At 36.4% G+C, this 24031-nt stretch overlaps 1 protein-coding gene and 1 non-coding gene across 4 annotated transcripts in view; both read left to right on the forward strand.

Moving 5' to 3' along the window:
• Positions 1-24031, forward strand: part of TMTC2 (transmembrane O-mannosyltransferase targeting cadherins 2) — a 396110-nt gene that overhangs the window by 283396 nt on the left and 88683 nt on the right. For all 3 annotated transcript variants that reach the window (XM_090273677.1, XM_090273679.1, XM_090273678.1), the window contains exon 9: positions 19570-19651. In XM_090273677.1, the coding sequence (XP_090129803.1) occupies positions 19570-19651 (82 nt within the window). The remainder of the gene's footprint in view (positions 1-19569; positions 19652-24031) is intronic.
• Positions 10877-10983, forward strand: LOC150012278 (U6 spliceosomal RNA). The gene has a single exon (XR_016510897.1). It is a non-coding gene; the product is annotated as a U6 spliceosomal RNA (small nuclear RNA).

Here is a 24031-nt window from a genome sequence, read left to right on the forward strand (position 1 = left end):
TAGATCTTTTAAGAAATTAATGTTTTAATAACCTTTATCTTTTAAAACAGTTTTAGATTATGGTATTATTGCGAAGTTGGTACAAAAAGTTACGATATGCCTGAAACCCAGTTTTCTCCATTATTAACATGATATATTAATGAGGTACATTTGTCACGATTAATGAGCCAGTAATGATATGTTACTATTAAATAAAGGACATATTTTATTACCTTCAGTTTTTCCATTTTCCTCTATGTTCCAGGGTCCCACCTAGGATACCACGTGTCATTTTCGTTGTCTTGTTGCCCGAGGCTTCTCTAGGCTGTGGCAGTTTCTCAGGTTTCACTTGTTTTTGACTATCTCAACCATTTTGAGGAGTACTGGTCATGTACTTTGTAGAACGTTCTTCTGTTGGTATTTGGCTGGTGCTTGGTCACGTTAGACTGAGGTTTTAACAGAAGACCACAGAATAAAGGGCCATTCTTCTCTCATCATATCTAGGTTATTTACTCTCAGTGTGATTTATCATTGCTTCTGTTAATTTGGATGGCCTGGCTTGAGGTGGATTTTTGTCGCATTTCTCCAGTGTAAAGACACTCTTTCCTTTCCTTTCCTTTCCATCCCATACTCTTTGGAAAGAGGTCACTGTATGCAGTCCACACTTAAGTAGTGGAAGTTATGCTTCTCTTTGAGAATAGAGTACCTATATAAATTATTTGATCTTCTTCTGCATGGAGATTTGTTTCTTCTCATTTATTGAAAATTTTATGTCTATTAGTGTGCACTCAGGAATGTTTATTTTATGTGTTAGGTTATAATATGTTTCTACTATTCATTTTGTTGCTCAGGCTGGTTTTGTTGCCTAGCTTTGATCAGTGGCAGTTCTTCCACAGGCTTCTATGTCCCTTTGACTTACCTTCATCTGGTGTGTGTGTGTGTGTGTGTACGTGTGTGTGTGTGTGTACATGTGTGTGTGTTTTCCCCTTTGGGTGTAGTCTTACTTTTTGTCACTATAACATGCTCTAATCTGATTTCATATATGTTCTGTCCAAGTCCTAGAATCAAACAGTTTTCTAAGGAGCCCTGGATCCTTTTATTGGAATAAAGTTCAGAAACTAAGATCTGGGTTCTAGGTGTACTTTGTGCTACTGGGGTGTTGTTTCCAGGCTCTCTCCAATGGCAGAGCAAGGGGATACACTCGTACTCTGGCTAATACACAGACACTTGTATTTTCTGAGCAGTTAATGTTCCAGTATTCACATATAGTTGTTTTAGAATTATTAACGTGTACACCGCTGGCGGAAGAAACTTTGTCAGCTAGAGATCTGTTCCTATTCACAGTGTCTTTTACAGACTGCCTCATTTCCAAACTTAGACCAGCAATCTTGTTGCCCCATGTTTTCAAACAGGCAGCTGCCTCGTCCGGGAGGATCTTTTTCCTCTCTCTCCACTTGGCAACATCTGACCCATCAGTTTAGTGTTATCTTTAACATTCCCTTTCATAAAATAGTTAGTGATTCTTCCAGCTGTCCCTTAGTGCTTCTCTTCCAGGGTTCTTACTCTGTATGAATATCTACATGATAGCTGAATACTTATATATTACTATTATTTGTTTTTATAGACAGTGAGAGAAGGGACCCCGTCCCTTCATAAATATCTGTTGACTGAATATACATGAAATGACTCTGAGGCAGAACTTGGCTCATCTCACATACAGTGTTCTGTCAGGGTACAGCACTGACACATCACTGTGCTTCCCCGCTGACTTAATTCTTCTGTTCTCTATGCCCCCATGAAAGGAGGTCCATCACCTTCTATTACTGTTAGCTGTTTTCATGGCTGTCTTCTCCATAGACTGAGAGCTAGTCTAGGGTATCAGTTCAGTCTCATTAATTGTTTTAGATGCCAAGGGGTGATCTTGTAAAGCACTAACTATTTGTTGAACAAATACATTATTTTAATGTTGTATGGTGGAGGGAAAGAGTGAGAAAAGGAAAACTAAAAGTTTGAAGGAATAAATAGCAAAAGTGAAGATTTATGCAAATAATTGAGCAGAAATGGGAAAATGATGTTTTGAGTAGGTTAAAGTTAAGTAAAAAATATGAGAACTTACATTTCTTTGTTTCATTCTGTTGGTTAAAAATGTCAGTTTCTTAGCATTAAAGAAAGATTTAAAAATTATTTGAAAGGGTTGGACAACACTTTGATAACAACATTTTGGCTGTAAAATAATTTCTTTCTTTTTGTCTCAGTAAAAATGATGTTAATCCTTTAACTATAGAACTGATCATTATTGAAAGATAGGAATAAAAAATGTAAAATGGAATATATTCCTTTATTGTTTTTCCATTTGATAACATAGGGGAGTATCATCTTCTGGATGTTTTGCTCTGCTAGCCTTGGAATGTAATCTCAGAAGAGGACATAATATAAATCATTCACTGCAGAGGGAATTTGTAGAATTTCATAAACAGTGGTAGTGATGAAAATGAATATGTGTTTTTCTGACAGGTATAATAGAATACAGATAATCTATTCTTTTATTTTATTAAGTATGTTGTATGGCAGCCAGGAATAATACTATTCTTAATAGAAATTATCATAATATTTATATAATTTACTTGAAGATCAGCTTGATATATAAATTTGGTGGGATGTAGAGCAATATGAAATATTTTCCACAAAAAATGATTAGGTTAAATTTATACAGATGATGATTATAGAAGAAACAAGCTTTTATTTTTATGGTTTTGCTATCATTTTGCTGAAATTCATTTATGATCTTAGCAAGCATTAACTTTCAATTAACACAACATTGCTTTCTCAATTTAAAACAAATATTAAAATAACCATTGTACTAAAAGACATTTAACAAACCTTTACTTGGAATTCTGAGGAATAAGTTTTTTAAAAATAACATTGTAGAGATCCAAATATTTATGAAATGAATGGATTAGTGTTATTATTGTAAGTTACCTAAATCTAAAAAAAGCCGCCATGCCTGAAAGAATGAATGGGTTCTGTGCTATAAAATCTTTCTTAAAGATACTGTGATTTATTTGAAATGACTCTTGTTTAGACACATAACTTAGTCTCATACTTTTCTAACTTCATTTACTAATCTAGTAAGTCTGACAACACCTGAAACTGCCTTTTCTGTTATTTCTTGCTTACCTTTCAGTACAGAAGCTATCTGCTGGAAATAATGTCTTCTCTGGGTGTTTTCTGTACTTTACTTTGTTTTTTCCTCCATTGCATTATCAATCTTTCTTATTTCATTATTATATTTTTTAAAATAAAATAAGTTAACATGGTCACCTATAGTCACTTACTTTGAAAAAGCAATGTGAAATATGACAGACTTAAATAAAACGTTTTGATGAAAGTTTTGCTTCTGTGGAATGGCAGCCATCTGAATATTGCAATACTGAGAGTCAGCTGTCATTTTTCTGTGCTCTTACTATTCTAAGATCGGGAGCAGCTTAAACCATGCTAACTACTTCAACCTGAATGTGCCAAATTATGGTAGCATTTCAAGGAGAAAATAGACCTTTTGGAAAACACATATTTCTGGATGAGGGAAATGTATTCTTAAACCGTCACCAGTGTTTATGTGGGTTTTCCAGTTTTATCGAAAGTAGTCCTAAGTTTGTTTGTTTTTTAACTGTAACGTCAGTTTCAAGCTTTGGTATCCTCCCTGATTTCTCTTTCTTCAAACTCTCTTATCCCAAAAAAGAATTTTGCCCACAGTAATCTCAGACATTCCATAACAAGAGACAGTGTAGTATTTTGGAACATGAAGTTCTTCATATGACTCTGTTACAAGAATATTATTTTAAATAATGAAAAATAACCATCTATTTCCACGATTTACTTTTGGGTAAGTGGGTTTAGATATAAAAGATCTAGTTAAGAGAACTGATATATTTTTTGTGAGTACTCACAATGTATTGCTGTGTCATACTTTTTAAATATTTTTAGCTAATTTAATTATTTTAAGATATTGCATAAAAATGACTGCTGTTCTTAATACACAAACATTATAATAACTAACATTTGTTGAGCACTTACTGTGTACAATTCAGTGTTGTAAGAGTTTTACACACACTGTTCAGTTATAAACTTTATCTGGTGGTGCCGTTCTTGTCTTTGTACCGTGTTCTGGACATGTTCAACACCTTGCCCAATAGCCCAGCTGGTTTAAGGATTGTTGCTTAGAAGGTGGTCAAACTCAGATCTCAGTCACAAGCCTCTGTTCTTTCCTCTGTGTTAGTGCTTCTCTTTTTGTAACATATTTATGCTTATTTTTAAAAAAAAAACTGCTTTAAATGATTTAGCAATTTAATAGCTTATATTTCCCCTCAAGCCTTCAGAGTGCCACGTGTGTACATGTGTGTTTTTTTATGGCATGCCACCACATCTCCCAAAGTGCACATGCATTTCTTTTTGAGAAGTTGGATGTCACTGTGTTTCTCCCAAAAACTGCTCTGTGTTTATAGCAGTGTCGCAGGGAACGGTGTCAAGCTGACTACACTGCCCTCTTACATTGTGTGCCTCCATAGTACTTTTTTGAAAATGAGCCTATGATCAGGGGTGGCAATTCAGTACCTCTTGTATCTCACAGATAAACCTGACAGCTCAGGTGTCAGTTAAACTGCAGACTGTGATGAACACTATTTGGGACACTGGTGTTCGGTGAGTTCTGTGCAGCCTTTATAGCACGCATTTTCTACCAAGGTGACCAGGGTGTGAGATATTGGTAGTGATAATTTAGCCCTGAGTCAAACTACTATTAAATTGTCCAGAGGCAAGCAAGTCCAGATTTTCTGTTCTCCATCTCCATGTCACCTCTCTACTCTTATTTTTCATATTAGAGGCCCACAATTTCTTGCAATAATACACATTTTGTCTTACTGCAAGAAGGAGAGAAAGGGAATTTTATTTTTTAATAATGCCCAAACTCCTGCACATATCCTTCAGCTAGCGCACTATACCACTAGGATTTGGGAATGATCCATGTTGGCGATGTGCTTGTCATATGCATTTATACATACAAACTCACTCTGCTAGTAATGCGCCAGCCTCTGACCATTTGCTATGTGTATGCCAATGTATGGACCTAATGTATAGGTTCCTTTAATGTTATATGTACCACCTCTGGTCACTTCACACTCTAGAACTGAAAGTGAATGAGGGTTGCTTACTAAACAATGCTGTTTTCAGTAGATTTTCTTTCTTTATAAGTCACATACAGTTATTCACAGAATGTGGCTCAAGAATCATGGCCTGACATAAAGTAGAAATTTGGTAAGTTTAGTTCTTAAATAGACACATTTTGTCAAATAGATGCATTTTGAGTTGGTTGATATCAAATTAACTTTTGTAAGCCGCAATTCCGTTTAATGGTGTTTAAACAAGAAGTAAATCTCTTCATCACACTGAATTTCTAAATGATGTTCGTAATTTATTTTTTTAAGATTTTACTTACTTATTTTCAGAGAGAAGAGAAGGGTGGGAGAAAGAGGAGAGAAACTGGGAACATGGCCCGCAACCCAGGCATGTGCCCAACTGGGAATCAAACCGGTGACCTTTTGGTTCACAGGCCAGTGCTCAATACAGTGAGCCACACCAGCCAGGGCATGTTCTTAATTTAAATCTTAACAAAGAGAACTTTTAAGCCACCAGCAGTTGGATTGACTAGACAGTCAGTTGTCTTGCTGCCCAGCCAACTTGTCCTCCATCTGTGAGCCAGCCAAAGTATGCCAGCCACCTTCTTTTTGAGACCTCCTTCCCTGACCCATTCAGGGTGAATAGATGCCTTGGTCTCTGTTTTCTCCTATGTGCTATACATATGTTTAACAAGGGTCCTTTTAAGTACCATCTCGCCATTGAAAAAGGCCTACTTACCTACTTTTAATTATGTGGTGAGAAATGGATGGATGGGTGGATGCATGAATGTATGGGTGGATCTCTAGTCTATAAAACTTATCTTTAAGTAGTATAATAATTCCTGGTAGTGAACTTCTGGACCACGATTATAATGTAATAAATAGAATAAACTGTGAAGTCAGATTACTTTTGTTTGAATACCAGCTCTGCCAAATCAAGCTTTTGCACCTAGAGCAAGGCACTTAACCTTTCTGTGCCTCAGTTTTTGTTTTTGTTTTTGTTTTTTAATTTTGTAAAGTGGATAATAGTATAATAGTATGACAGGTGTGTTAAGAGGATTTAATGTGGCAATACACATAAAGTGCTTGAATAGTGCCTGGCATGCAGTAATCTGCACCATAACGTTTCCGTTCTTATTATTAAACCTATAAAGAGAATGTAGGACTGCAATGTGCTGGGACCACAGACTTCTTGAAAAATGTGGTTTTGGAAAATGGAGAAGATGAATGGAAACTTAATTATGCTTGACAGAGATCCCATGGTCTTGTGCTGTGAAAAGATGCCTTTGTTAATGCTCTCTTTGTTAAGAGTATTTTGGGAATGGAAAGCTGAGGTCATGGTGAGACCTCACTGATGCTGCTAATGCAGCCTAGTTGTTTTTTCTGGTGGGACATTGCAGTGTCTTAAAAGCCGTTGTTTCTTAAGTACTCTGGTGCGTACTCAGGAGGGGTAAGCAAGAAGTAGGGCAACTACAGAATATCCGTCAAAACCACGAAGGGGGTGACATTATATTTACACTGGAACAGAGGGCATAGACAGAGCAGTTTCAGGCAAACCAGAATAACTTGGAGGCACAGGACATACACTTTGAATATATATGTGGTCTGGTTGGTTTAAGAACCTTTCTAGGTAATTCTGTCTTTATCTTTAAAGTAGAAAGTTTCAGAAGAAGATAAATGGATCATTTAACCAGCTTCATTTAATTTCACTCGTTAGTACATTAAAAGAAAAAAGAAAAATAAACTAGAGTTGACTTTATGTCTCAGCCACTACCCCCAATCTCCATGTAGACTCACTGAGAAGGGGAGGGGCCAATTCCTCTTCCCGATCCTGGACTGGAAGGTAGTGGAGACAGAAGTTGGTGACATGAATTAAGAATGTAACTTTTCTTTAACCTGAAGTTTAAACCAGTGATTAGTTCCTCTGAATTCTATTTCTTTAACATAGAATCATAACAAGTAGAGTTCTGTTAGCCCAGGTTCTTTGGTTATTCACTTTGGTGTCAAAACCAGGCTGAAACTCAGGTTTCTGTTATTGAATCCAGTGTTCTCTTCAGTACCATAGTTAAAGCATCAAAGAATTTCATGTCTAAATAAATTAAATAACCCTCTCTGTCCTTTACTGTTGAAGCTGTCTACAAAAAAAAAAAAAAAGTATAAAATTTGGGAATTATTTACATCTGGCTTTATCCCCTTGCGAGAACATTTGGATTTGAGAGCAGTGGCACCCTGCCAGTGACAAATGGAGGCCCCGAGACGGCCTTCCCATCATCCGCTACCTTTTATGGTGTCTAGGGATTTCTTGCTCTCCTTTGTGACCCAGCTGCAAAGCAGCTGTTGTTGAGAGGCTCCTGCTTCTCCACTCTCACAAGGCAGCTTTCCTAACCATCCCCAAGGGATTTAAACTTCTGCAGCATGAGTGTCAGTGCTGAGCTCCGCAAGCCAAGGCCAACTCTCTTGAGGCCAATCAGCGTAGTCATGTCCCAAGCTATTGCTGAGCAGTCAGGGATGGAGCCACCCAGCAACGCTCAAAAAGCTGGTTGTGGCAAAAAGAAGCACCCACTGCACAAACAGCCCAGTAGAATGGTTGGTATTGTTGCTAATGGCTAAGATTTTTGGCTAACTCCACTCATTCCTTAAACTAAAAACACATCAACCAGTTTATCCATGAAAAGAAAGTTTTCTATTGGAAACTGTTTTCTATGAACTTCTAGTGCCACTTTATGGACCAGAGATTGCTGACTAAAATATGTGTTTTGGGTTTTTTTTTTTTCTTGTAGGGAGGAGGTGTTGATGACAGTGAAACTAGGGGTTACTTGCCTCCTGGGCATCACTTAGGCCTTAAGATTTAATCACATTTATCCACTGGAACCTGTACCACACCTCGCTGAGGCAATAGTACTTCCCAATGAAAGGATACATTTCAGAAGTGTGTTTAGAGTGGTTGCTTTTTCAAGATATTTCCATTTCCATGCACTTTGACCACCTACTATGCATCTGGCCCTTATACTGAATGTTGATTATAAACAATTCTCCTAAAATCATTTACAAATAAAAGAGAAGATAACAAATGTTAATTGGAGGACATCTGGTAAGTGTCAAAACAAAAGTAGGAATCAAGTGTTTTTAGAGCACCAAGGCTCAGTTTAAAGGATTCTGGGCAGGTTTAATTTGGCCAAAATTGGAAACATATCTAATATTTCTAAGAAGAATATGTTTTTGAGTTACTTTTCCTTCTAATTTTCAATAGAACTGAGAAAATAAAATAAGAGAAAAACTAGACATGAAATTTTTAGGCCCAGTTGTGATTTATGTTCTGACTTTCTGTGTTCTTTTTCAAAACCCTCAACGTGTCTTATCCCCGTCCGCTGGTCTGCTGACATTATCACTCCCCCTCCCCTTCACAGCCAGATGTGACAGAGTTATCTGCACTAAGGTATTCATTTCCTCACCACACCCCCAGAGATACCCACATTCCTTTTGGCTTCAAGGCCTGTTCCATAGAAACACACCTTACTGAGGTTACCAGCCATCTGTGTCACTAAGTCCAGTGGATATTTGCAGCATCTGACATACCTTCAGAATTGACTATGCTGTTTTCTTGAAATACTACTTTGTCTTGCCTTTGGCCTCTTGATTCATCCTGAGTGACAAGCCGCATCCTTGACATCTCAGATGTCTCATAGGTACCTCAATCTCTACTGGACTTATAATATTACTTCCTTAACCCCCACCCCCCGAATGCTTGCTTTCAGTATCACAATCATGAACCTAGAGGTCATCTTGGTACCTCATCGCCCCCATCCGAGTCCACACACACACACACACACTCTCTCTCTCTCTCTCTCTCTCTCTCTCTCTCTCTCTCTCTCTCTTGTCCGTGTTGTAGTCCTCTCTGTATTATCTGAATATCCTTCCTGTCAGTCCACTAATCTTCATCTCCATTATCAACCTCATTCACTCTTTTAAAAGCCTGGGCTAATCTGCCTACATCTCTTCTGTTCTCATCCCAGTGTTATCCACACTGCCCTCAGAGTGATATTTATAATGGAGATAACCACAGATTCCCTCATGTAACCTGTAAGCCAGGTGTGCTCTCCTCCCTGCCTTTTCATCTGGCCCACCTCTACACCTGTCTCTCTCACCCAGGGCTCCATGTGGTGTTTCTGTTTTCCTGCCTGCCATTGAGGCTTTACCTTGTCTCCCCTCCAGCTAGTTAATTATACACATCTTTCAGATTTTTAGAGCAAGCAGCAGTCCCTTTGGAAACCTTCCCTGAGTACTGCAACTAGGTCAGACCAACTGTTCTCAGTGAAATTCACAGCCCTGGTTTGCATGTTCTCATAACAGCTACAGTTCGAGAAGCATCATGGGGTGCGGTTGTGTCTGTTCTTCACCGCTTTCATCCTTGTGCTTAGCATAAAGCTAGGCACACAATAGGCACACAGTAAATCTTTGTTGAGTAAAGGAAAGAAATGATTACGTTCAATGAATTGCTGAAAGTTCATTGTTTTTATTAAAAATAGACATTTTTCTGTTTGGTTTGTGATTCAAAGGTAGATGTATTATTCTAAAGTCTAGAAATAGCCGTTTTAATATTTAAAAATGATCCCTATAACTTAAGCAAATTCTAGGATATTTTACCTATAATTTAATTATAAATTTTATTTAAACATAATTTCTACTTCACTACAACTTGCTTTTAATTTGACGTTGAGCTTAGTATAAGCAGTGCAGTGTAACAACCTACGTCATTTGACCAAATGGAGCTTAAGGTGTGGTAGTTTCCTGTCACGTTAATGATCTCCTGCTGAAATGTTCTTACAGTATGTGTGGATGCCCTCTGTAAGCTAAAGGGAAAACATACAAGTGAACAGATCTAGGAAAGATATGAAAACTTGTAATAGAACAGGAAATCTAAATAAACTGAACACCTTCAGTCATGTAATATTTTAAAAATTAGCTATTTTGTGTTTATGCCTTAAAGTCTAACCTTTTTACTTATAATATCAAAGCTGTGGAGAAAGCAACATATAATTTATATTTTTAAAATTATCAAATATTTTAAATATTTATTAAAAGCAAGTTACTTAAAGTAGTTATTTTAAACGGTACTAAGTGTTTATATTTTATGATGCTTTTTAATATATATTTTTATTGAAAGCATGATTAAAATGCTAGCAGTTTTTTTCCCTTTTTTTGCTTCCTCCCTTGACATTCCTGCATGCCTTTGCCTGTCATTGTCTTTCATGCAAGGTGCCAGTTAGTGGTGTTCTTTATCCTTGACAATGTGGCCTCCTATCTGGCCAGTCTTTCCGAATTCTCCAATCTCTCTTGCCCCAGGCTCTCAGTCAGATGGAACTTGATTACTCCACTGCACACGCATCTTCCTACCAACACTTGTTCCCACACAGTCTCTCCCTTGCGATGAAGTGTTGCCCGCATTCACCTAGGTGCTGCGAGCTGCTGAGTCGTCTTTGACTCCTGTTTTTATATTATTTCTATACCCATTTCACCAGCCACCCATCTTCAGGGGATTCCAAATCCGTCCACATCTCACTGCTTCTACCGCTTTTACATGACTCTTAGCCGTGGAATATTAATAACCTCCTAAGGGGTCTTTCTGTTTTCTCTTCTGTCAATTTTTTCACCGAAAATCTTGAGTTTTTTTTATACCTTTATGTAAAAGCCTCCATGGTGTTCCTTCCTAATCAAAAGAAATTCCAGTGCTTGCTTCAGCAGCACATACTCTACAATTAAAATGACACAGAGAGGATTAGCATGGCTCGTGCCCAAGGATGACACACAAATTCATGAAGTGTTCCATATTTTGTGCAGTTCTTGGAGGCAGTTCGACCCTTTGCTTGTTAACATCAAGGAAATTATATGAGTCAGAGAAACATGTGGCATCCAATATTGAAGCTGTGGTTTGCACTACCAAAAAAGAAAATTGATTCCAAACTTCTTACAGTGCATGCTAGGTCTTACATGATCTGCTCCCTCCGGTCTCTCACATTCATTCCCTATGATTCTCTGTGGGGTGCATTCCACTGCCTCCCTATCGGTGGCCTTGTTAGCCCCCACTCCACGCATGCCAGCCCTTTGCATGGCTCGCTCATGCCCTTTCCCTAGGTCACTTCTCAAATATCACCAAAGGCCTTTCCTCACCACTTGATTGCTCTGGCCCCTTAGCCTGCATTTTTTAAAGCCCGACTGACAGTGTTACCAGTGTCTGCCTGTGTAAACAATCTGTTATTCCTATCGGCTGTAAACTGCAGGAGGGCAGGAGCTTTGTCTTGATTACCAAGACCTGGAACACAGCCTGTCACGTAGCAAAAGCTTATCCCATTTCTATGGAGTGAAACTTCACATCTCTGAAGACTTCTTTTGCCCTTCTCAGCAGCCTAAGTGTACTGTGTTCTCCAGACACACACTGACACTAACACAGCACTGTATTTAGCAGCCCATTCTCCCCATCATTCTTGAAATACTGAGGGATCCACCCTTTCATTCACCTTTGAAACCCCAGCAGTAAAATAATCTGATGATTCAGTTAGTGGGAGTGTCCTCTTAAAAATATTGTTTCAGTTTTTTAAGAAATGTAATTAAGACATAAACTATCATAAAATTTAGAACCTGTGTATTTCATTTAGCAGTGGATCGTGAAACCCTCTTGTGGTTTAAAACTTTTCTATGAATCATTTTAATATAAATTGCCACCTTTTTGTATTTACAGGTGCTTCCTTTGAATAAATACCTAGAAATAGAATTGTTTGGCCCAAGTGTATCTATGATTTAAAGGCTTTTTGATATATATCAAATACTTCTCCAGAAGACTGTAACACATTTTATTATATTTTAGCTATGTGTGATAGTAACACCTATTTTTATGGACACTTAGTAATACTGAGTTCTATTATTTTGAGGGGAACTTCACTGATAGAGGAAAATAATATAATCCAGTGTATTTATTTTCATTTCAGGAAAAATAAATATTGAGTAAGTTTAACATGTTTTTAAAGGTATATTGGTCATTGTTTTGTGGTCACTTGTTAACTTTTTTGGGCGAGGAGAGCCCATTGCTCATGTAATAAGTCTGACTCCAGGCCGGTAGCTCAGCTGCATGCGGGCGATGCACTTGATTGTCTTTGAATGGAATTCAATGTCCTGCGGCCTTCCATCCCACTTGACCAGCCACTTAATTTCAGCCTGCTTTGTGGCCTCCTTCCCTCCCAGGATTTGAAATAACTCTGGAAGGCTTAATGGTGCTCACAAAGCTGGGGATAAGCAGCCCTCGTCATCTCGGTCTGAGTTGATACCTCCACCTTGAAGTTTGGTGGCTCTGCAATAGGACTTGGGGTGGGTTTTAAGGGAGCTTTGCTCAGGTTGGGATTCCTGGTTCTGGGGCACAGCCTTGACCTAGGTGTACCGCAGAGCCATCTCTCTCTGCTGAGATTTTGACACCTATTCTACATGTGGCCCCTGAAAAATCTGAGCACTCCCTATAACCGCTAGCTGCCCTCAGTGTCATCTGATATATTTCAATGAACTTAGGCCGTAAGAACATATTCCAGGTATCTTTCAGGCAGCTTCTGCTTTGGGATGTTTAGAAACACAGGTCACAGAAGGCCAGATATTTATAGAAAATGGGACTTGGGAGACAATTCAAGGCGGAAAGACACAATCTATTGTCAATCAACTATTCAGCCACATTAATTTCTTTGATCCAATATCGTTATTCTATCATATTTTAATTCATTCCTGAAGAAATAGTATTCTCTCCCCGAAATATGAATGTCATTGTCAAAAATTTAGATATGTGATATTTGATGAGAAAAATATTTTGGTAGTATAGGGATAAAACATTTTGTCATGTAAGTTGCCACTGCCCCTGCCCCTTCACTTTGCCTCTAATTAAGGTTGATTATGTTTAGTGTCTTAGAGGGACATGAGAATTAAATAATTTGATAGAAATCATCTTGGTTTGTAAGAATTTGTTGACTGTAGTATTTTTAATGATTTTTTTCTTTTGTGGAGGAAAGACATATCCTGAAAATGCTTCACATATAAACATTGTCATGTTAAAAAAAAAAGAAAGAAAGAAAAGAAAACCAAATAATGTTCCTTCTATTTGTAAGTAGTGGTCCTCTCAGATTAATTTTTCAAGACTGTCTCTTTAATTGCTTTTCTCTTTTGCACTTAAACTATAATATATGTTTAAACAACAGTTAACCACACTATACTTTAAGCTTTTGGACCTGTTTTACTGGCTTCTTCCCTTTCTTATTTATTAATCCATGTAGATTTACACTTGCATGTGAAATGAAGATGTGCTTTTCATTGATTGGGGAAAATGACTGATGTTCACAATCATCAAACATTCCCAAAGAGTAAACACTGAAGGTGTGGAAGTCACTGCATGATACACAGCCTCAGAGGGGAGACTCTTCCTACAAACTTACAACAGCCTCTATGTAGGACCGTTGAATGGAAACATTCTGGTTCATTCTAATTGTTTTCCCTAGCAGTGCTGAAGACACAGGTAGTCCCTGTTGAGAATTGGGCTATTTCTGAGGAACTCTTTTTATGGTTTGATAGATCTTAGTTCCTGTGACAGATTCCAGATGTAAAATGGAGAAATTACTGTTTTGTTCACAGCTCTGTACTTTATTGAAAATGTGTGAACATGCGAACTAAATAACTGAGGACTGACTATAAGCTATTAAGCTCTATACTGCAAATAGTGGGAGCCTGTGTTTTTGTTGACTGTTTATTATATTTACAGAAAGCTGGGGTGGCTATGAAGGAAAGGTTGAGTTTTTTGGGAGTAATTTAGTTTATAAGACAGGAGTAGTAAACTAATCACATTTATACCTATATATTCCTAGTGCAGTACAACAATGCAAAGTCTTGATTTTTTTTTCAGATGTTACTTAGTAAAATAGCAGTTCTGAGCTGTGGCATCAAGACACGTGGTGACATAATAAGTTGATATAATGGTTGATATACTCAGTCATTTATTACCAAAAATAAGTGCAAAATCTATTAAAATTTACTTTTTAAAAATAAAACAATTCAAACTGAAACCATAATAGTATAATTCTCTCTTACATTTAATATTCCTGAATGGTTTCTTAAGTGGGAGTTCAAGGAATGTTTGGGGGGAGTGTGTGTGTCTATGTGTGTCTATGAGTGTATAAAACACAGGGTGGGGCAAAAGTAGGTTTACAGTTTGTATGGAAAATAATACAATAATTAATAAATAATAATACTAGAATAAACTGTTTTGCATACTGACAATTTTAGACCTACTTTTGCCCCACTTGTGTGTGTATATGTATAGATTGACCTCATACTGTATAGGTATTTATACATGAAGATTTGAACTAGATTGTGGAAGGTTTTGGTAATTAGATTGATTATTAAATTAGATAAGTAGAAACAAGAAGCTATGAAAATATTTTTGAACAAGGGTGTAATGAAAACAGTTCTGCTTAAGGAACATTAATCTGGTGAAATGAAGTTCAGTGAGCGAGGAAATCTGAACTCTATTGTTGTACTCTAGGTGTAAGCTGAAAGGGCTTTTATTGGACTTCTATTTGAGGGCAGAGAATGTTAGGAATGAGGGTCTTTTTTTTTTTTAGGAAAACTGTTAAATTTAGTTGCTACCATGACATGGAATTCTAAAAAGGATTTTTGAAATTTGATAATTAGGAACCGATAGTGACATTGAACTTGGGAGGATGAATTTTTCTGAGGAGACAGAAGGAAGAAAAATCAAAGAATGTCACAACTATATGCCAGACCTGAACCTAGTCATTTCCATTTGATTTTTTATTTTTTAGTAATCCTTCAAAATTGGTACAAATGTTAATTTTTCCAAATGAAGAAAAAGAGACTCAGATATTACAAAAAGATACTTAGAGTTACACAATTAAATAAGTAGAGGCAGCAAGATTCAAACAGATGCTTGTGTGTCTCTAGGCTAGTTCTCTCAGAATTGGAGAAATTGTTTGCCCACTGTGCTCTGTGACTAGTCCCTTACACTTAGGCGGTATGTCCCTTATGTGCCTTTTGCAACTAGGGCTTGACAGCAAGCACTCTGTTCATGGTTCTATCCTGGGCACTTAGAACTGTGCAAGACAAATAGTAAGCATTCAATAAATATTTTTTAACCTACAAATATAAAGGAATGAGCAAATAAACAAGTCACAGAACTGGCTATTGATCCTGAGTCTCTTAGTTAACATTTCCCTTATTTGTCAGAGTTGACCACCATCCCTTTTTCTTGGTTTTCTGAACCAACACATGTGTCAAAAACCCCCGCCAATATACAGAATGAGTAATGGTGTTTGATGTGAAGAGTTTGTGAAATCAGTGGCATGTTCCATAACGCTTGTAGAAAATGCTGACATCATCCAAAATATGCCAAGAAAAACCTGCTGAGAAATAACTTTTTCCTCTTCTTAACTGCCATCTCTCTAAAGCAATGATAGTTGATAGAGTAAATTTGATTAAACATAGTATTACTTCCCAGCCACCATAATCCCTTTCTAAGACCTAGTGATGTGTGTGTCTGCGTGGCTTATGCATTTGGTTGGCTGTTGATTTTATATACTCTTGTGAGGATTTTATTTTCCTCCTTACTAATTGACACTTGATTAAATAAACAGTAGTCAAAGCAGAAAGATAGGTTTTTGCATGTTGGTTTGATACTTGCCCCCAGAAAGAGCGTTCTGTCCTTCAATATTTTTATTCTGCATCCATGAGTTGGTGGGACTCATTGCCTTTAATAACCTGGTCCATGAAGCAACCTGAGACCGCTGTCCTTTGCATTCTGGTGCATGTTTTTAATGCTGCATACTATTGTTTTTGCCAGTAGACTATAGACAAAGATTTTACTACCCCATTTACTGTGACATTGATAAATGAACTAGTTTTTTCTCTTCTGTCCTGAAAAACTTAAATGGAAAAAAGTTCACAGACCCTTTTTATCTTTGCATATAACATTTGTACAGACCCTCTACCAATGATAGTTTTCCTTTTGCATCTTTCTTTTCCCAGCATCTGCAAGTTCTTTGTACATCATTTTCCAGGGATGATTTAAAGCTGACCATGTGTTTTTGAGGTGGTGTGTATAACAAAACATACCTATTGTCATTCAGAATTCTGCATTCTGTTGCATACTACATATGTACATGTATGTGTATATATAAGTTAACATTTATTATAAGTTTAGAATATACATGAGTATTATTACTTTATGTATATCACCTTAGAAATTTAATATTCTTATGAAATATTTTATTATACTCTTTTATTAATAATGTACTTTATTTTTAGAGCAGTTTTTAGTTTACAGAAAATTTGAGCCAAAAGTACAGAGAGTTCCCAAAGGCCCCCTCACCATCCTGCCACCCTTCACATAGCTTTCCTATTGTTATAAACTCACAGTAGTTTGTACATTTGTTAAAACTGATGAGCCAGTGCTTGTACATTATGTCCATTGTTCAGTTAGGGTTCACAGTTTTTGTTATATGGGGTTTTACAAATGCATGGTGACACGTATTCACCATTACAGTGTCATACAGAATAGTTACAGTGACCTAAAAATCTCATGTGCTCCACCTATCTTCTTCTTTTGTAATAGAGAAATTCCAGCGGAGAGATGAAATGTTTTTCCCAGGGTCACATAGCTACAAAAATGCGGGGGCTGTTCTGCCTGCCTAGAATCTATGTTCTTAATTTGGGTTTAGACTGTTTGATTCATTATAGTTATTTCATCATTTAGGAATCCTAATTTGGTAAGATTCTTGTGTATTTTTACTAACTTCATGATTCATTATAGTTATAGCATCATTTAGGAATCCTACTTTGGTAAGATTCTTGTGTATTTTTACTAACTTCATGAAAGTATTGTATGATATGTGTACAAAGCATTTTGCCTGTGCTTTTCTTTCTTTCTTTTTTTTTTTCCTTTGAAGTTAAAATACTGGGAGAAATATTGCAAGGAATTAAAATTTTAATTATTAGATACTTGATGAGATGTGTGAGTTAAAGAAGAATTGTTGACTGGAATATCATTATTAAAATGAAAGAAGAAATGAAATCAGTTGTTTGATCATTTGGTTAACACTAGCTTTAGGTGGCTGAGGCTGGAGACTAAAGAATATGCAAGAGTGTATTTTTTAAATGAGTGAATAACTCAGAGGAGGTATATGGAGGCATGAGTCAAAGTTGTATGGAGTGTGGAATATTAGGCTAATTATATACCTCTAGCTTTGGAAGGTTTATTTCCATAACTCTCTTTTTTCCAATATAAAGGGTTTTTATTTGTTTTGGTTTTTGTTTAATGTATTGGGGTGACATTGGTTAATAAAATTATATAATTTTCTGGTGTACAATTGTATAATACAATATTCCCCCACTTATCATGGTTATTACATTCTAGACACCCACCCCCATGATAGGTGAAAATCTGCGAAGTAGGAACCTTACATTTATTTTAGTACTTATATATTTTTTAAGGCTTTATAAACCCTTCCCACACACTTATAACCATTCCCAGTCCCTTATTAACCTTTCCCACTCCCTTGTTAACCTTTTCCACACTTTCGTCAACACTACTTATGTTCTTAAACATATTCTACACTCTTACACCTATGTAACTTTAACAACATACATATACAGTACCGCAAAATCCTGCGATATAGCGAAAAATCTGCTCGTCGTCGGCAGCCGTCCGTCTCGAGAGACGATGGTGTAGCTTCTTAAGAGTCTATCTGCACCGCCGAGAATGGCTGTGCAGTCCGACTCGGGAGTGACACGGTATCTGTCTCCTCCCGTGTTGAATCGACATCTTGTGATGACGCTGGAGTGTCCTCTCCAGTGAAGCTGAAGCTACAGAGCCTGGGCAGGGTGATATGGAGGGTCTGCTGTTGCCCATGCATCAGACCCCCCCTCTCTTCGCAGCTGAAGGGTCCAAGGGAAAGACGGAGTCAATACAGCTTGGCTTAGGGTAGGAAAAATCTGCTATCATTATAAATAATTATATAGAATATTTTAAAAATCCCGCAATACAGTGAGGCCGCAATAAGTGAACCGCAGTATAGAGAGGGACTGCTGTACATCATCTGTATATTGTATTTTGTGTTCACCCTCTCACGTCTCCTTCTATCATCGTTTATCCCTCCTATACCCTCTTCTACCTCCCCCACCTTCCTTTCCTTTGATAATAACCATACTGTGGTCTGGGTCTCTGAGTTTTGTTTTATTTTGTCTTAATCCCTTTGCCTTTTTCACCCAGCCCCATAATTCCCTTCCCCTCTGACAGCTGCCAGCCTGCTCTCTATCTATGAGTGTATTTGTATATTTTTTTTTTGTTACTTTATTTTGTTCATTAGATTCCACATATGAGTGAAATCATATTGTAGTTGCCTTTCTCTGACTGGCTTATTTCACTTAGCATAATACTCTCCAAGTCCAGGCATGCTGTTGCTAAGGCTACGATTTCCTTATTTTTTACAGCCAAGTAATATTCCTTTGTGTGTGTGTGCATGTGTGTGTGTGTGTGTGTGTGTCACAGCTTTTTTTTATCCACTCATCTACTGACAAACACAGTGGTTTTAAAAATATATGTAAAGAAAGGAAAAACATAATTTGAAGTTCATGTGGTAGTGTATAAATTGGAAGGAGCATGTGCCTAAGATTGTTTCAGTGTGGGGTCAAGGAATTTGTTTTTGTTTGTTTGTTTTTGTTTTGTTTTGTTTTTTACTGTGGACCACAGCCACTGGACACCACCCAATGCCTTGGAGCCACTTGCGGTCAACACAGGTGCAGTCAGTCATGTTTATTTAAAACTGTAGCTGGGAAAATGTTCTAGTTTTAGATTAAATCCTGGATTAGCAGTATATTATTTGGGAATGACCACAGCAAGTCCTGGATAAGCAGTGGTTGTTTGATATTCAACAAATATGACTAGTTTCCTTATATATAAAGTCAGCAATTAGGACAAAATCATCCCAAAAGCTAAAATGGCCATAATTCTTTACAAGGAATGAAAAGGAAGTAATTGAAGGGAGAATATAAAATAGACAACAATAATGATGCTTCTCACCATTCCTTCAAACTATCTTATTCTTTCGGTTTCTGTGAAACCACTTTTTACTTTTCTTTCTTGCTTCCCTGGCCTCTTTGTTTTGATCTTTGATGAACTCATTCTCATCTGTTCTAATCTTGGTGTTTCCCAACTTCAGTCTTCTCTTTCAATATTTTATCCTTGATCATTTTTGTTTAAATAAAAACAAAATATTTTTGATGATGATTATCAAGTAGACATCAGTCTACTTTATTTGGGCCTGGGAGGAGAAGAATCCCTCATGATCCACTACTGAATCATCCATTTTCTCTGTTTTTCAAGGGTCGTAAGAGTGAGGCTGAAAAGTTCTTCTTGAAGGCCATTGAGCTGGATCCCACCAAAGGAAACTGTTACATGCATTATGGTGAGTGGCTGGAAGTCTTTTCCATGTCCTGCACATTTCCTATTAATGTTGATGTGAGATTTAGGTTTCGCTGGCAAAGAACATTTTGAGAGGACATTGACTTTGTTGTTGCAGACTTAGCTTCATTCCATACTCTTACCTTGTCATTCAGAATAGACATATGCATTATGTTTTCCATTAGTAATTTTCATAGGACTTCAGTGGGGAAGGCATTTCACAGTTGTTTCTTTCAAGGACAGTGCGGAGTTTAAATGAGGTCTCATCAGGAAAACACATCACTCCTTGCCTGATACATAGTATATAATCTAAATATTAACTCTCTTTTCATTGTAAAAGATAATGCATTGCTTATGGAATGTATCATTTGGAAACTGTAGAAGAAATTTACATTTTGGCCTCAAAATCTTGCTTTCTGGAAGATACGGATGTACACCAGCCTCTGCAGGCCTGAGATTGAGGTCAAGGATAAACTAAAGGGTGTCAAGGATGGCTCTCTCATTCAGTTTGGCCTTGGCCTTAATCATTCCAGAGTGAACTTACATAACAGCTCTGTCACACTCCACTCTATCATTAGTAGTGAGTCATGTGTTAAGTGAGGCAAAGTAATATAGTTTGTTTGGTGTTATGAAAAATGTGCTTATTTCTATCAGATCTGCGGTTGGAATCACTTTCAGTGAGACAAAAAAACATTTCCGTTTTCTGATCCCTTGGGGGGAAAAAGGTTGTTTTGAACACTTGGCTTTGGTGTGTTAGTTATTATCAAGCAGTAAACTTAAAGGTGGATGGAAATTAAATCTTGAGGAAATAAAGCTAATATTCTTATATATTATTTAATATCTTCTTGAATTTTCCAACAAGTAAAAATAAATCAGTGACTGGCATTGAGTGTTGAAAATGTAAATAGTAAAATGGAGGAACACTGAACCAACCACAAGTCCATTTGTTTATTTACATTGTATGGATATGTTTATTGACCTGGGTTTGTGATGCTTTACCTTTCCAGCATAACACAGCATGTGATTTCACATAACTTCTTGCATAACCACTTTTGCTTTTCTTTCACAGGGCAGTTTAATTGCCATGTTAAGATTACAGTCAACTAATTTCAGTTTGTCACAAATTTATCATTGCAGGTTTTCTTATATGAAGTATTTTAAATTAGGATTTTCTCATACATTCTATTTTGTGTACACCTACTGTGGATTAAAGTAGTCCCAAGATTATTTTCTCTGAGTTCCAAGGGACCTCCTGTCATTCCATCTTATGAAATAGGATTTTTATTTCTCATCTGGCTGCCTGAATTTTCTTTACTTCAAACTAATTCTACTTACTGAATCTTCTAAGTTTGTTTCCCATAATTTTATTAATATGCTTTAGATTGTTTGCAACCAATTTATTTAAATTTCGTCATTGCTTCATTTAAATTTAAATTGAAAAATAAAAGTTACTTGTATTAAAGAGTTAGCCTTCTTAGTCTCCTTTTTTTCTGGCTGGTCTGTCTTTACCAATTTCTCTCTTTTTATTATTATTTTTTAATATTACATCATACTCCTGAATTATTTTTTATTTTTTATTTTTTCCGTGGTGGTATCAGGGAGTATTCATCCCATGAGAAATTTTTAGATTCAGTTTTAACAGAAAATGGAACAAATTCTTTATTGTATGTGTTATTTGGAAAACAGTGGTAACAGATGTTCTGTAAAGGCATGTGTTAAAAACGCACTCTTCTTAGTACCCCTGGATTATTTTTAAATCTTGACTTAAGTTGAGGCATCAAAAAGGAAGAGTTACAAATAGACAGGAAGCCCATAATTGAGTGACTGAAATTTCTATCTCATTCTGCTCAAGTTATTAAAAATGCACACTTAAAGGAATATTAATGATTTTAATTTAAGAAATATCAACTTCAAGTGACTAAAATTTAGAACTGGAAAGATTTGTTTTGTTTTTAAATTATTTAACATAACCCCTTTGGTATATAAATTAAAGCCTAGAAAAATGAAGCTGACATGCCCCAGGAGGTGGTAGGTAACTAAATTTTGGGTTCTTTTGAAACCATCATTGCCTTTTCCCCTAAATGTTCCATTTGTCTTCACAACATTGGTAGATGGACAAATGGGTGGGTACGTAGATAGATATTTTTGATTAGTAGGCCCTTCGGTACAGTTTTACAATGTCAAACTCATAAGTCATGACTTAGCTTAAAATTCTTAGGAAAGAGTTTTTATTAATTTTAACATGTATAAGATATATATAATAGGTGCCAGGCACTGTTCTGTTTTAAGAAAGTGAGGATTATGAAGGAAATAAATAGGATGTTGTCATTTTCAGAAGGTGATGAGGTGAGAATTCCAGTACTTTTGAAACCCAACTAGTCTGGTAAAGCATCTTTGAAGAGGTGATATTTGAAATCTGTAAGCTTAAGTCAGCTATTTGAAGAACCAGGTGAAAGAATTTCAGACAAAAGAAACAGTCAGTTCAAATGTTACAGGCCAGACCAAGATTACTTTCACAGCAGAGAAAGAAGGCAAATGTGAATAGGAGTATATGAACCTGATGGGAAAGTGGGAGGAGATGAGACTGTAAAGGTGGCAGAAGTAGAGCCCATGGGACTTTGTAGACCAAACTAAGGAGTTTGTATTTTATTATTCTAAGAGCAGTGGAAGGGACCGTGCGGAGAATACAGTATTAGAGAAAGGTCAGAGTAGAGCAAAGGGAATCCAGTTGCTGTATTTTAGGCAAGAAATGATGGTGGCTTAGACTAGGGACCTCTTGTAGGAATGTATATATTTATATTGAAATCATACTTTTATCTACTTTAGAAAAATCTAAGATAATTAAAAATGTGGAGGACCTGTTTTCCATTTTGCACATTAATAACTAGTGTATAGCCATACTCACAGAAATGTGCAGTAGTGTTGGTTGAGCTCAGTTAAGAGTACTCTCTGTTTTAGAATTGGATGTATGTTCCAAAATGGACTGAAAGGTTATTTCATTAGAATTTTTATTATGTCTTGTCCAAGAAGATACATATTATGATTCTCATATCAGTTCTTTTCTCCAACTTACTATTTATAGATATTCTTGGAATATTTATACCTGTGGATTGAATGAATAATAACATATATTCAGCTTAAAAATAAATGTTTAAATGAAATATGCATGTTCTGAATCTTTTTAAAATGCTTTTCCATGTGCCAGTCAAAGTGCAGAGTGGGTGCATTTTGTCTTTTTGCAAATTCATTATCCTAGGTGATTTTTTGGACTTTTTATTTGCTTATCAATGATACAAGTTGGATTTGGAAATGGCATCCAGTTGGGACTAGACCGGGAGACTTACAGGAATTTTTATGGGCTGCAATGGCAATTAGAAGGCAGTATTTAAAAGCACTGTCAGTTACTTGTATTTTGAATCCACTTGTTTTATGTCCAAGGGAAAAGGATTGCATCGCAGATTGCTTTTCTTTTTCTTTAGGATGGCTTGCAAGAAAGAAAGCTAGACATATTTATAAATTGGTTTAATAAATAGGTTACTTGTCCGGCCCTGTGGTAACTATAGTCTCTGGGATTAAAAGTCTTCATTTATAAAGTGAAAGGGTTGATGTGGGCTTCCAAAATGTTTTCTAAAACCCTGATTTTATGTTGTTTCTAATATATACTCAATGTCTCATTAGTCTTCCATCAAATAGTTTAAGGAATATATAGAAAATAGGTGTCAAACTAAGGTATTAGTGATAGTATAATGTTGACTTTATATGCTATAAGGGTGACAGTGTATTCCAATGTCTACATGAAACAAATCATGTCAAGTCTTAATGGAATTTAGTTTATAAATGTCAAAGGTGAGGATTTGGTGCCTTGGGTCTTGTGGGCCTATAATTCAAGGGATTTTCCATGGATTTTCCTTACGGTTTCAAATAGAAGCTTTTGTCAAAAGAATGGAGGTTGAATCTGTAGATCGCTTTGTGTAATATGGATATTTTAATGATAATTTTTCCTATCCATCAACACAGTTAATGCTTCCATTTACTTGTGTCTTTCTCGGTTCCTTTCTTCAGTATCCTATAATTTTCTAAGTACAGGTCTTATACCTCCTTGGTTAAATTTACTCCAAGGTACTCATTTTTTGTTGTTGTAATAGTAAATGGGATAGTTTTCTTAATAATCTTTATCTGATAGTTCATTACTGGTATATAAAAATGCCACTGATTTCTGAATGTTAATTTTGTATCCTATTACTTTGCTGAATTCATTTACTAGATCTATAAGTTTTTTGGTGGAATCTTTAGGGTTATCTATATACTATATCATGTCATCTATGAATAATGACAGTTTTACTTCCTGCTTTCTAATTTGGATGCCTTTTATTTCTTCTTCTTG

Source organism: Furipterus horrens, unplaced genomic scaffold (assembly GCF_987537825.1).
Source record: "Furipterus horrens unplaced genomic scaffold, mFurHor1.1.pri manual_scaffold_4, whole genome shotgun sequence".
Taxonomy (NCBI): domain Eukaryota; kingdom Metazoa; phylum Chordata; class Mammalia; order Chiroptera; family Furipteridae; genus Furipterus; species Furipterus horrens.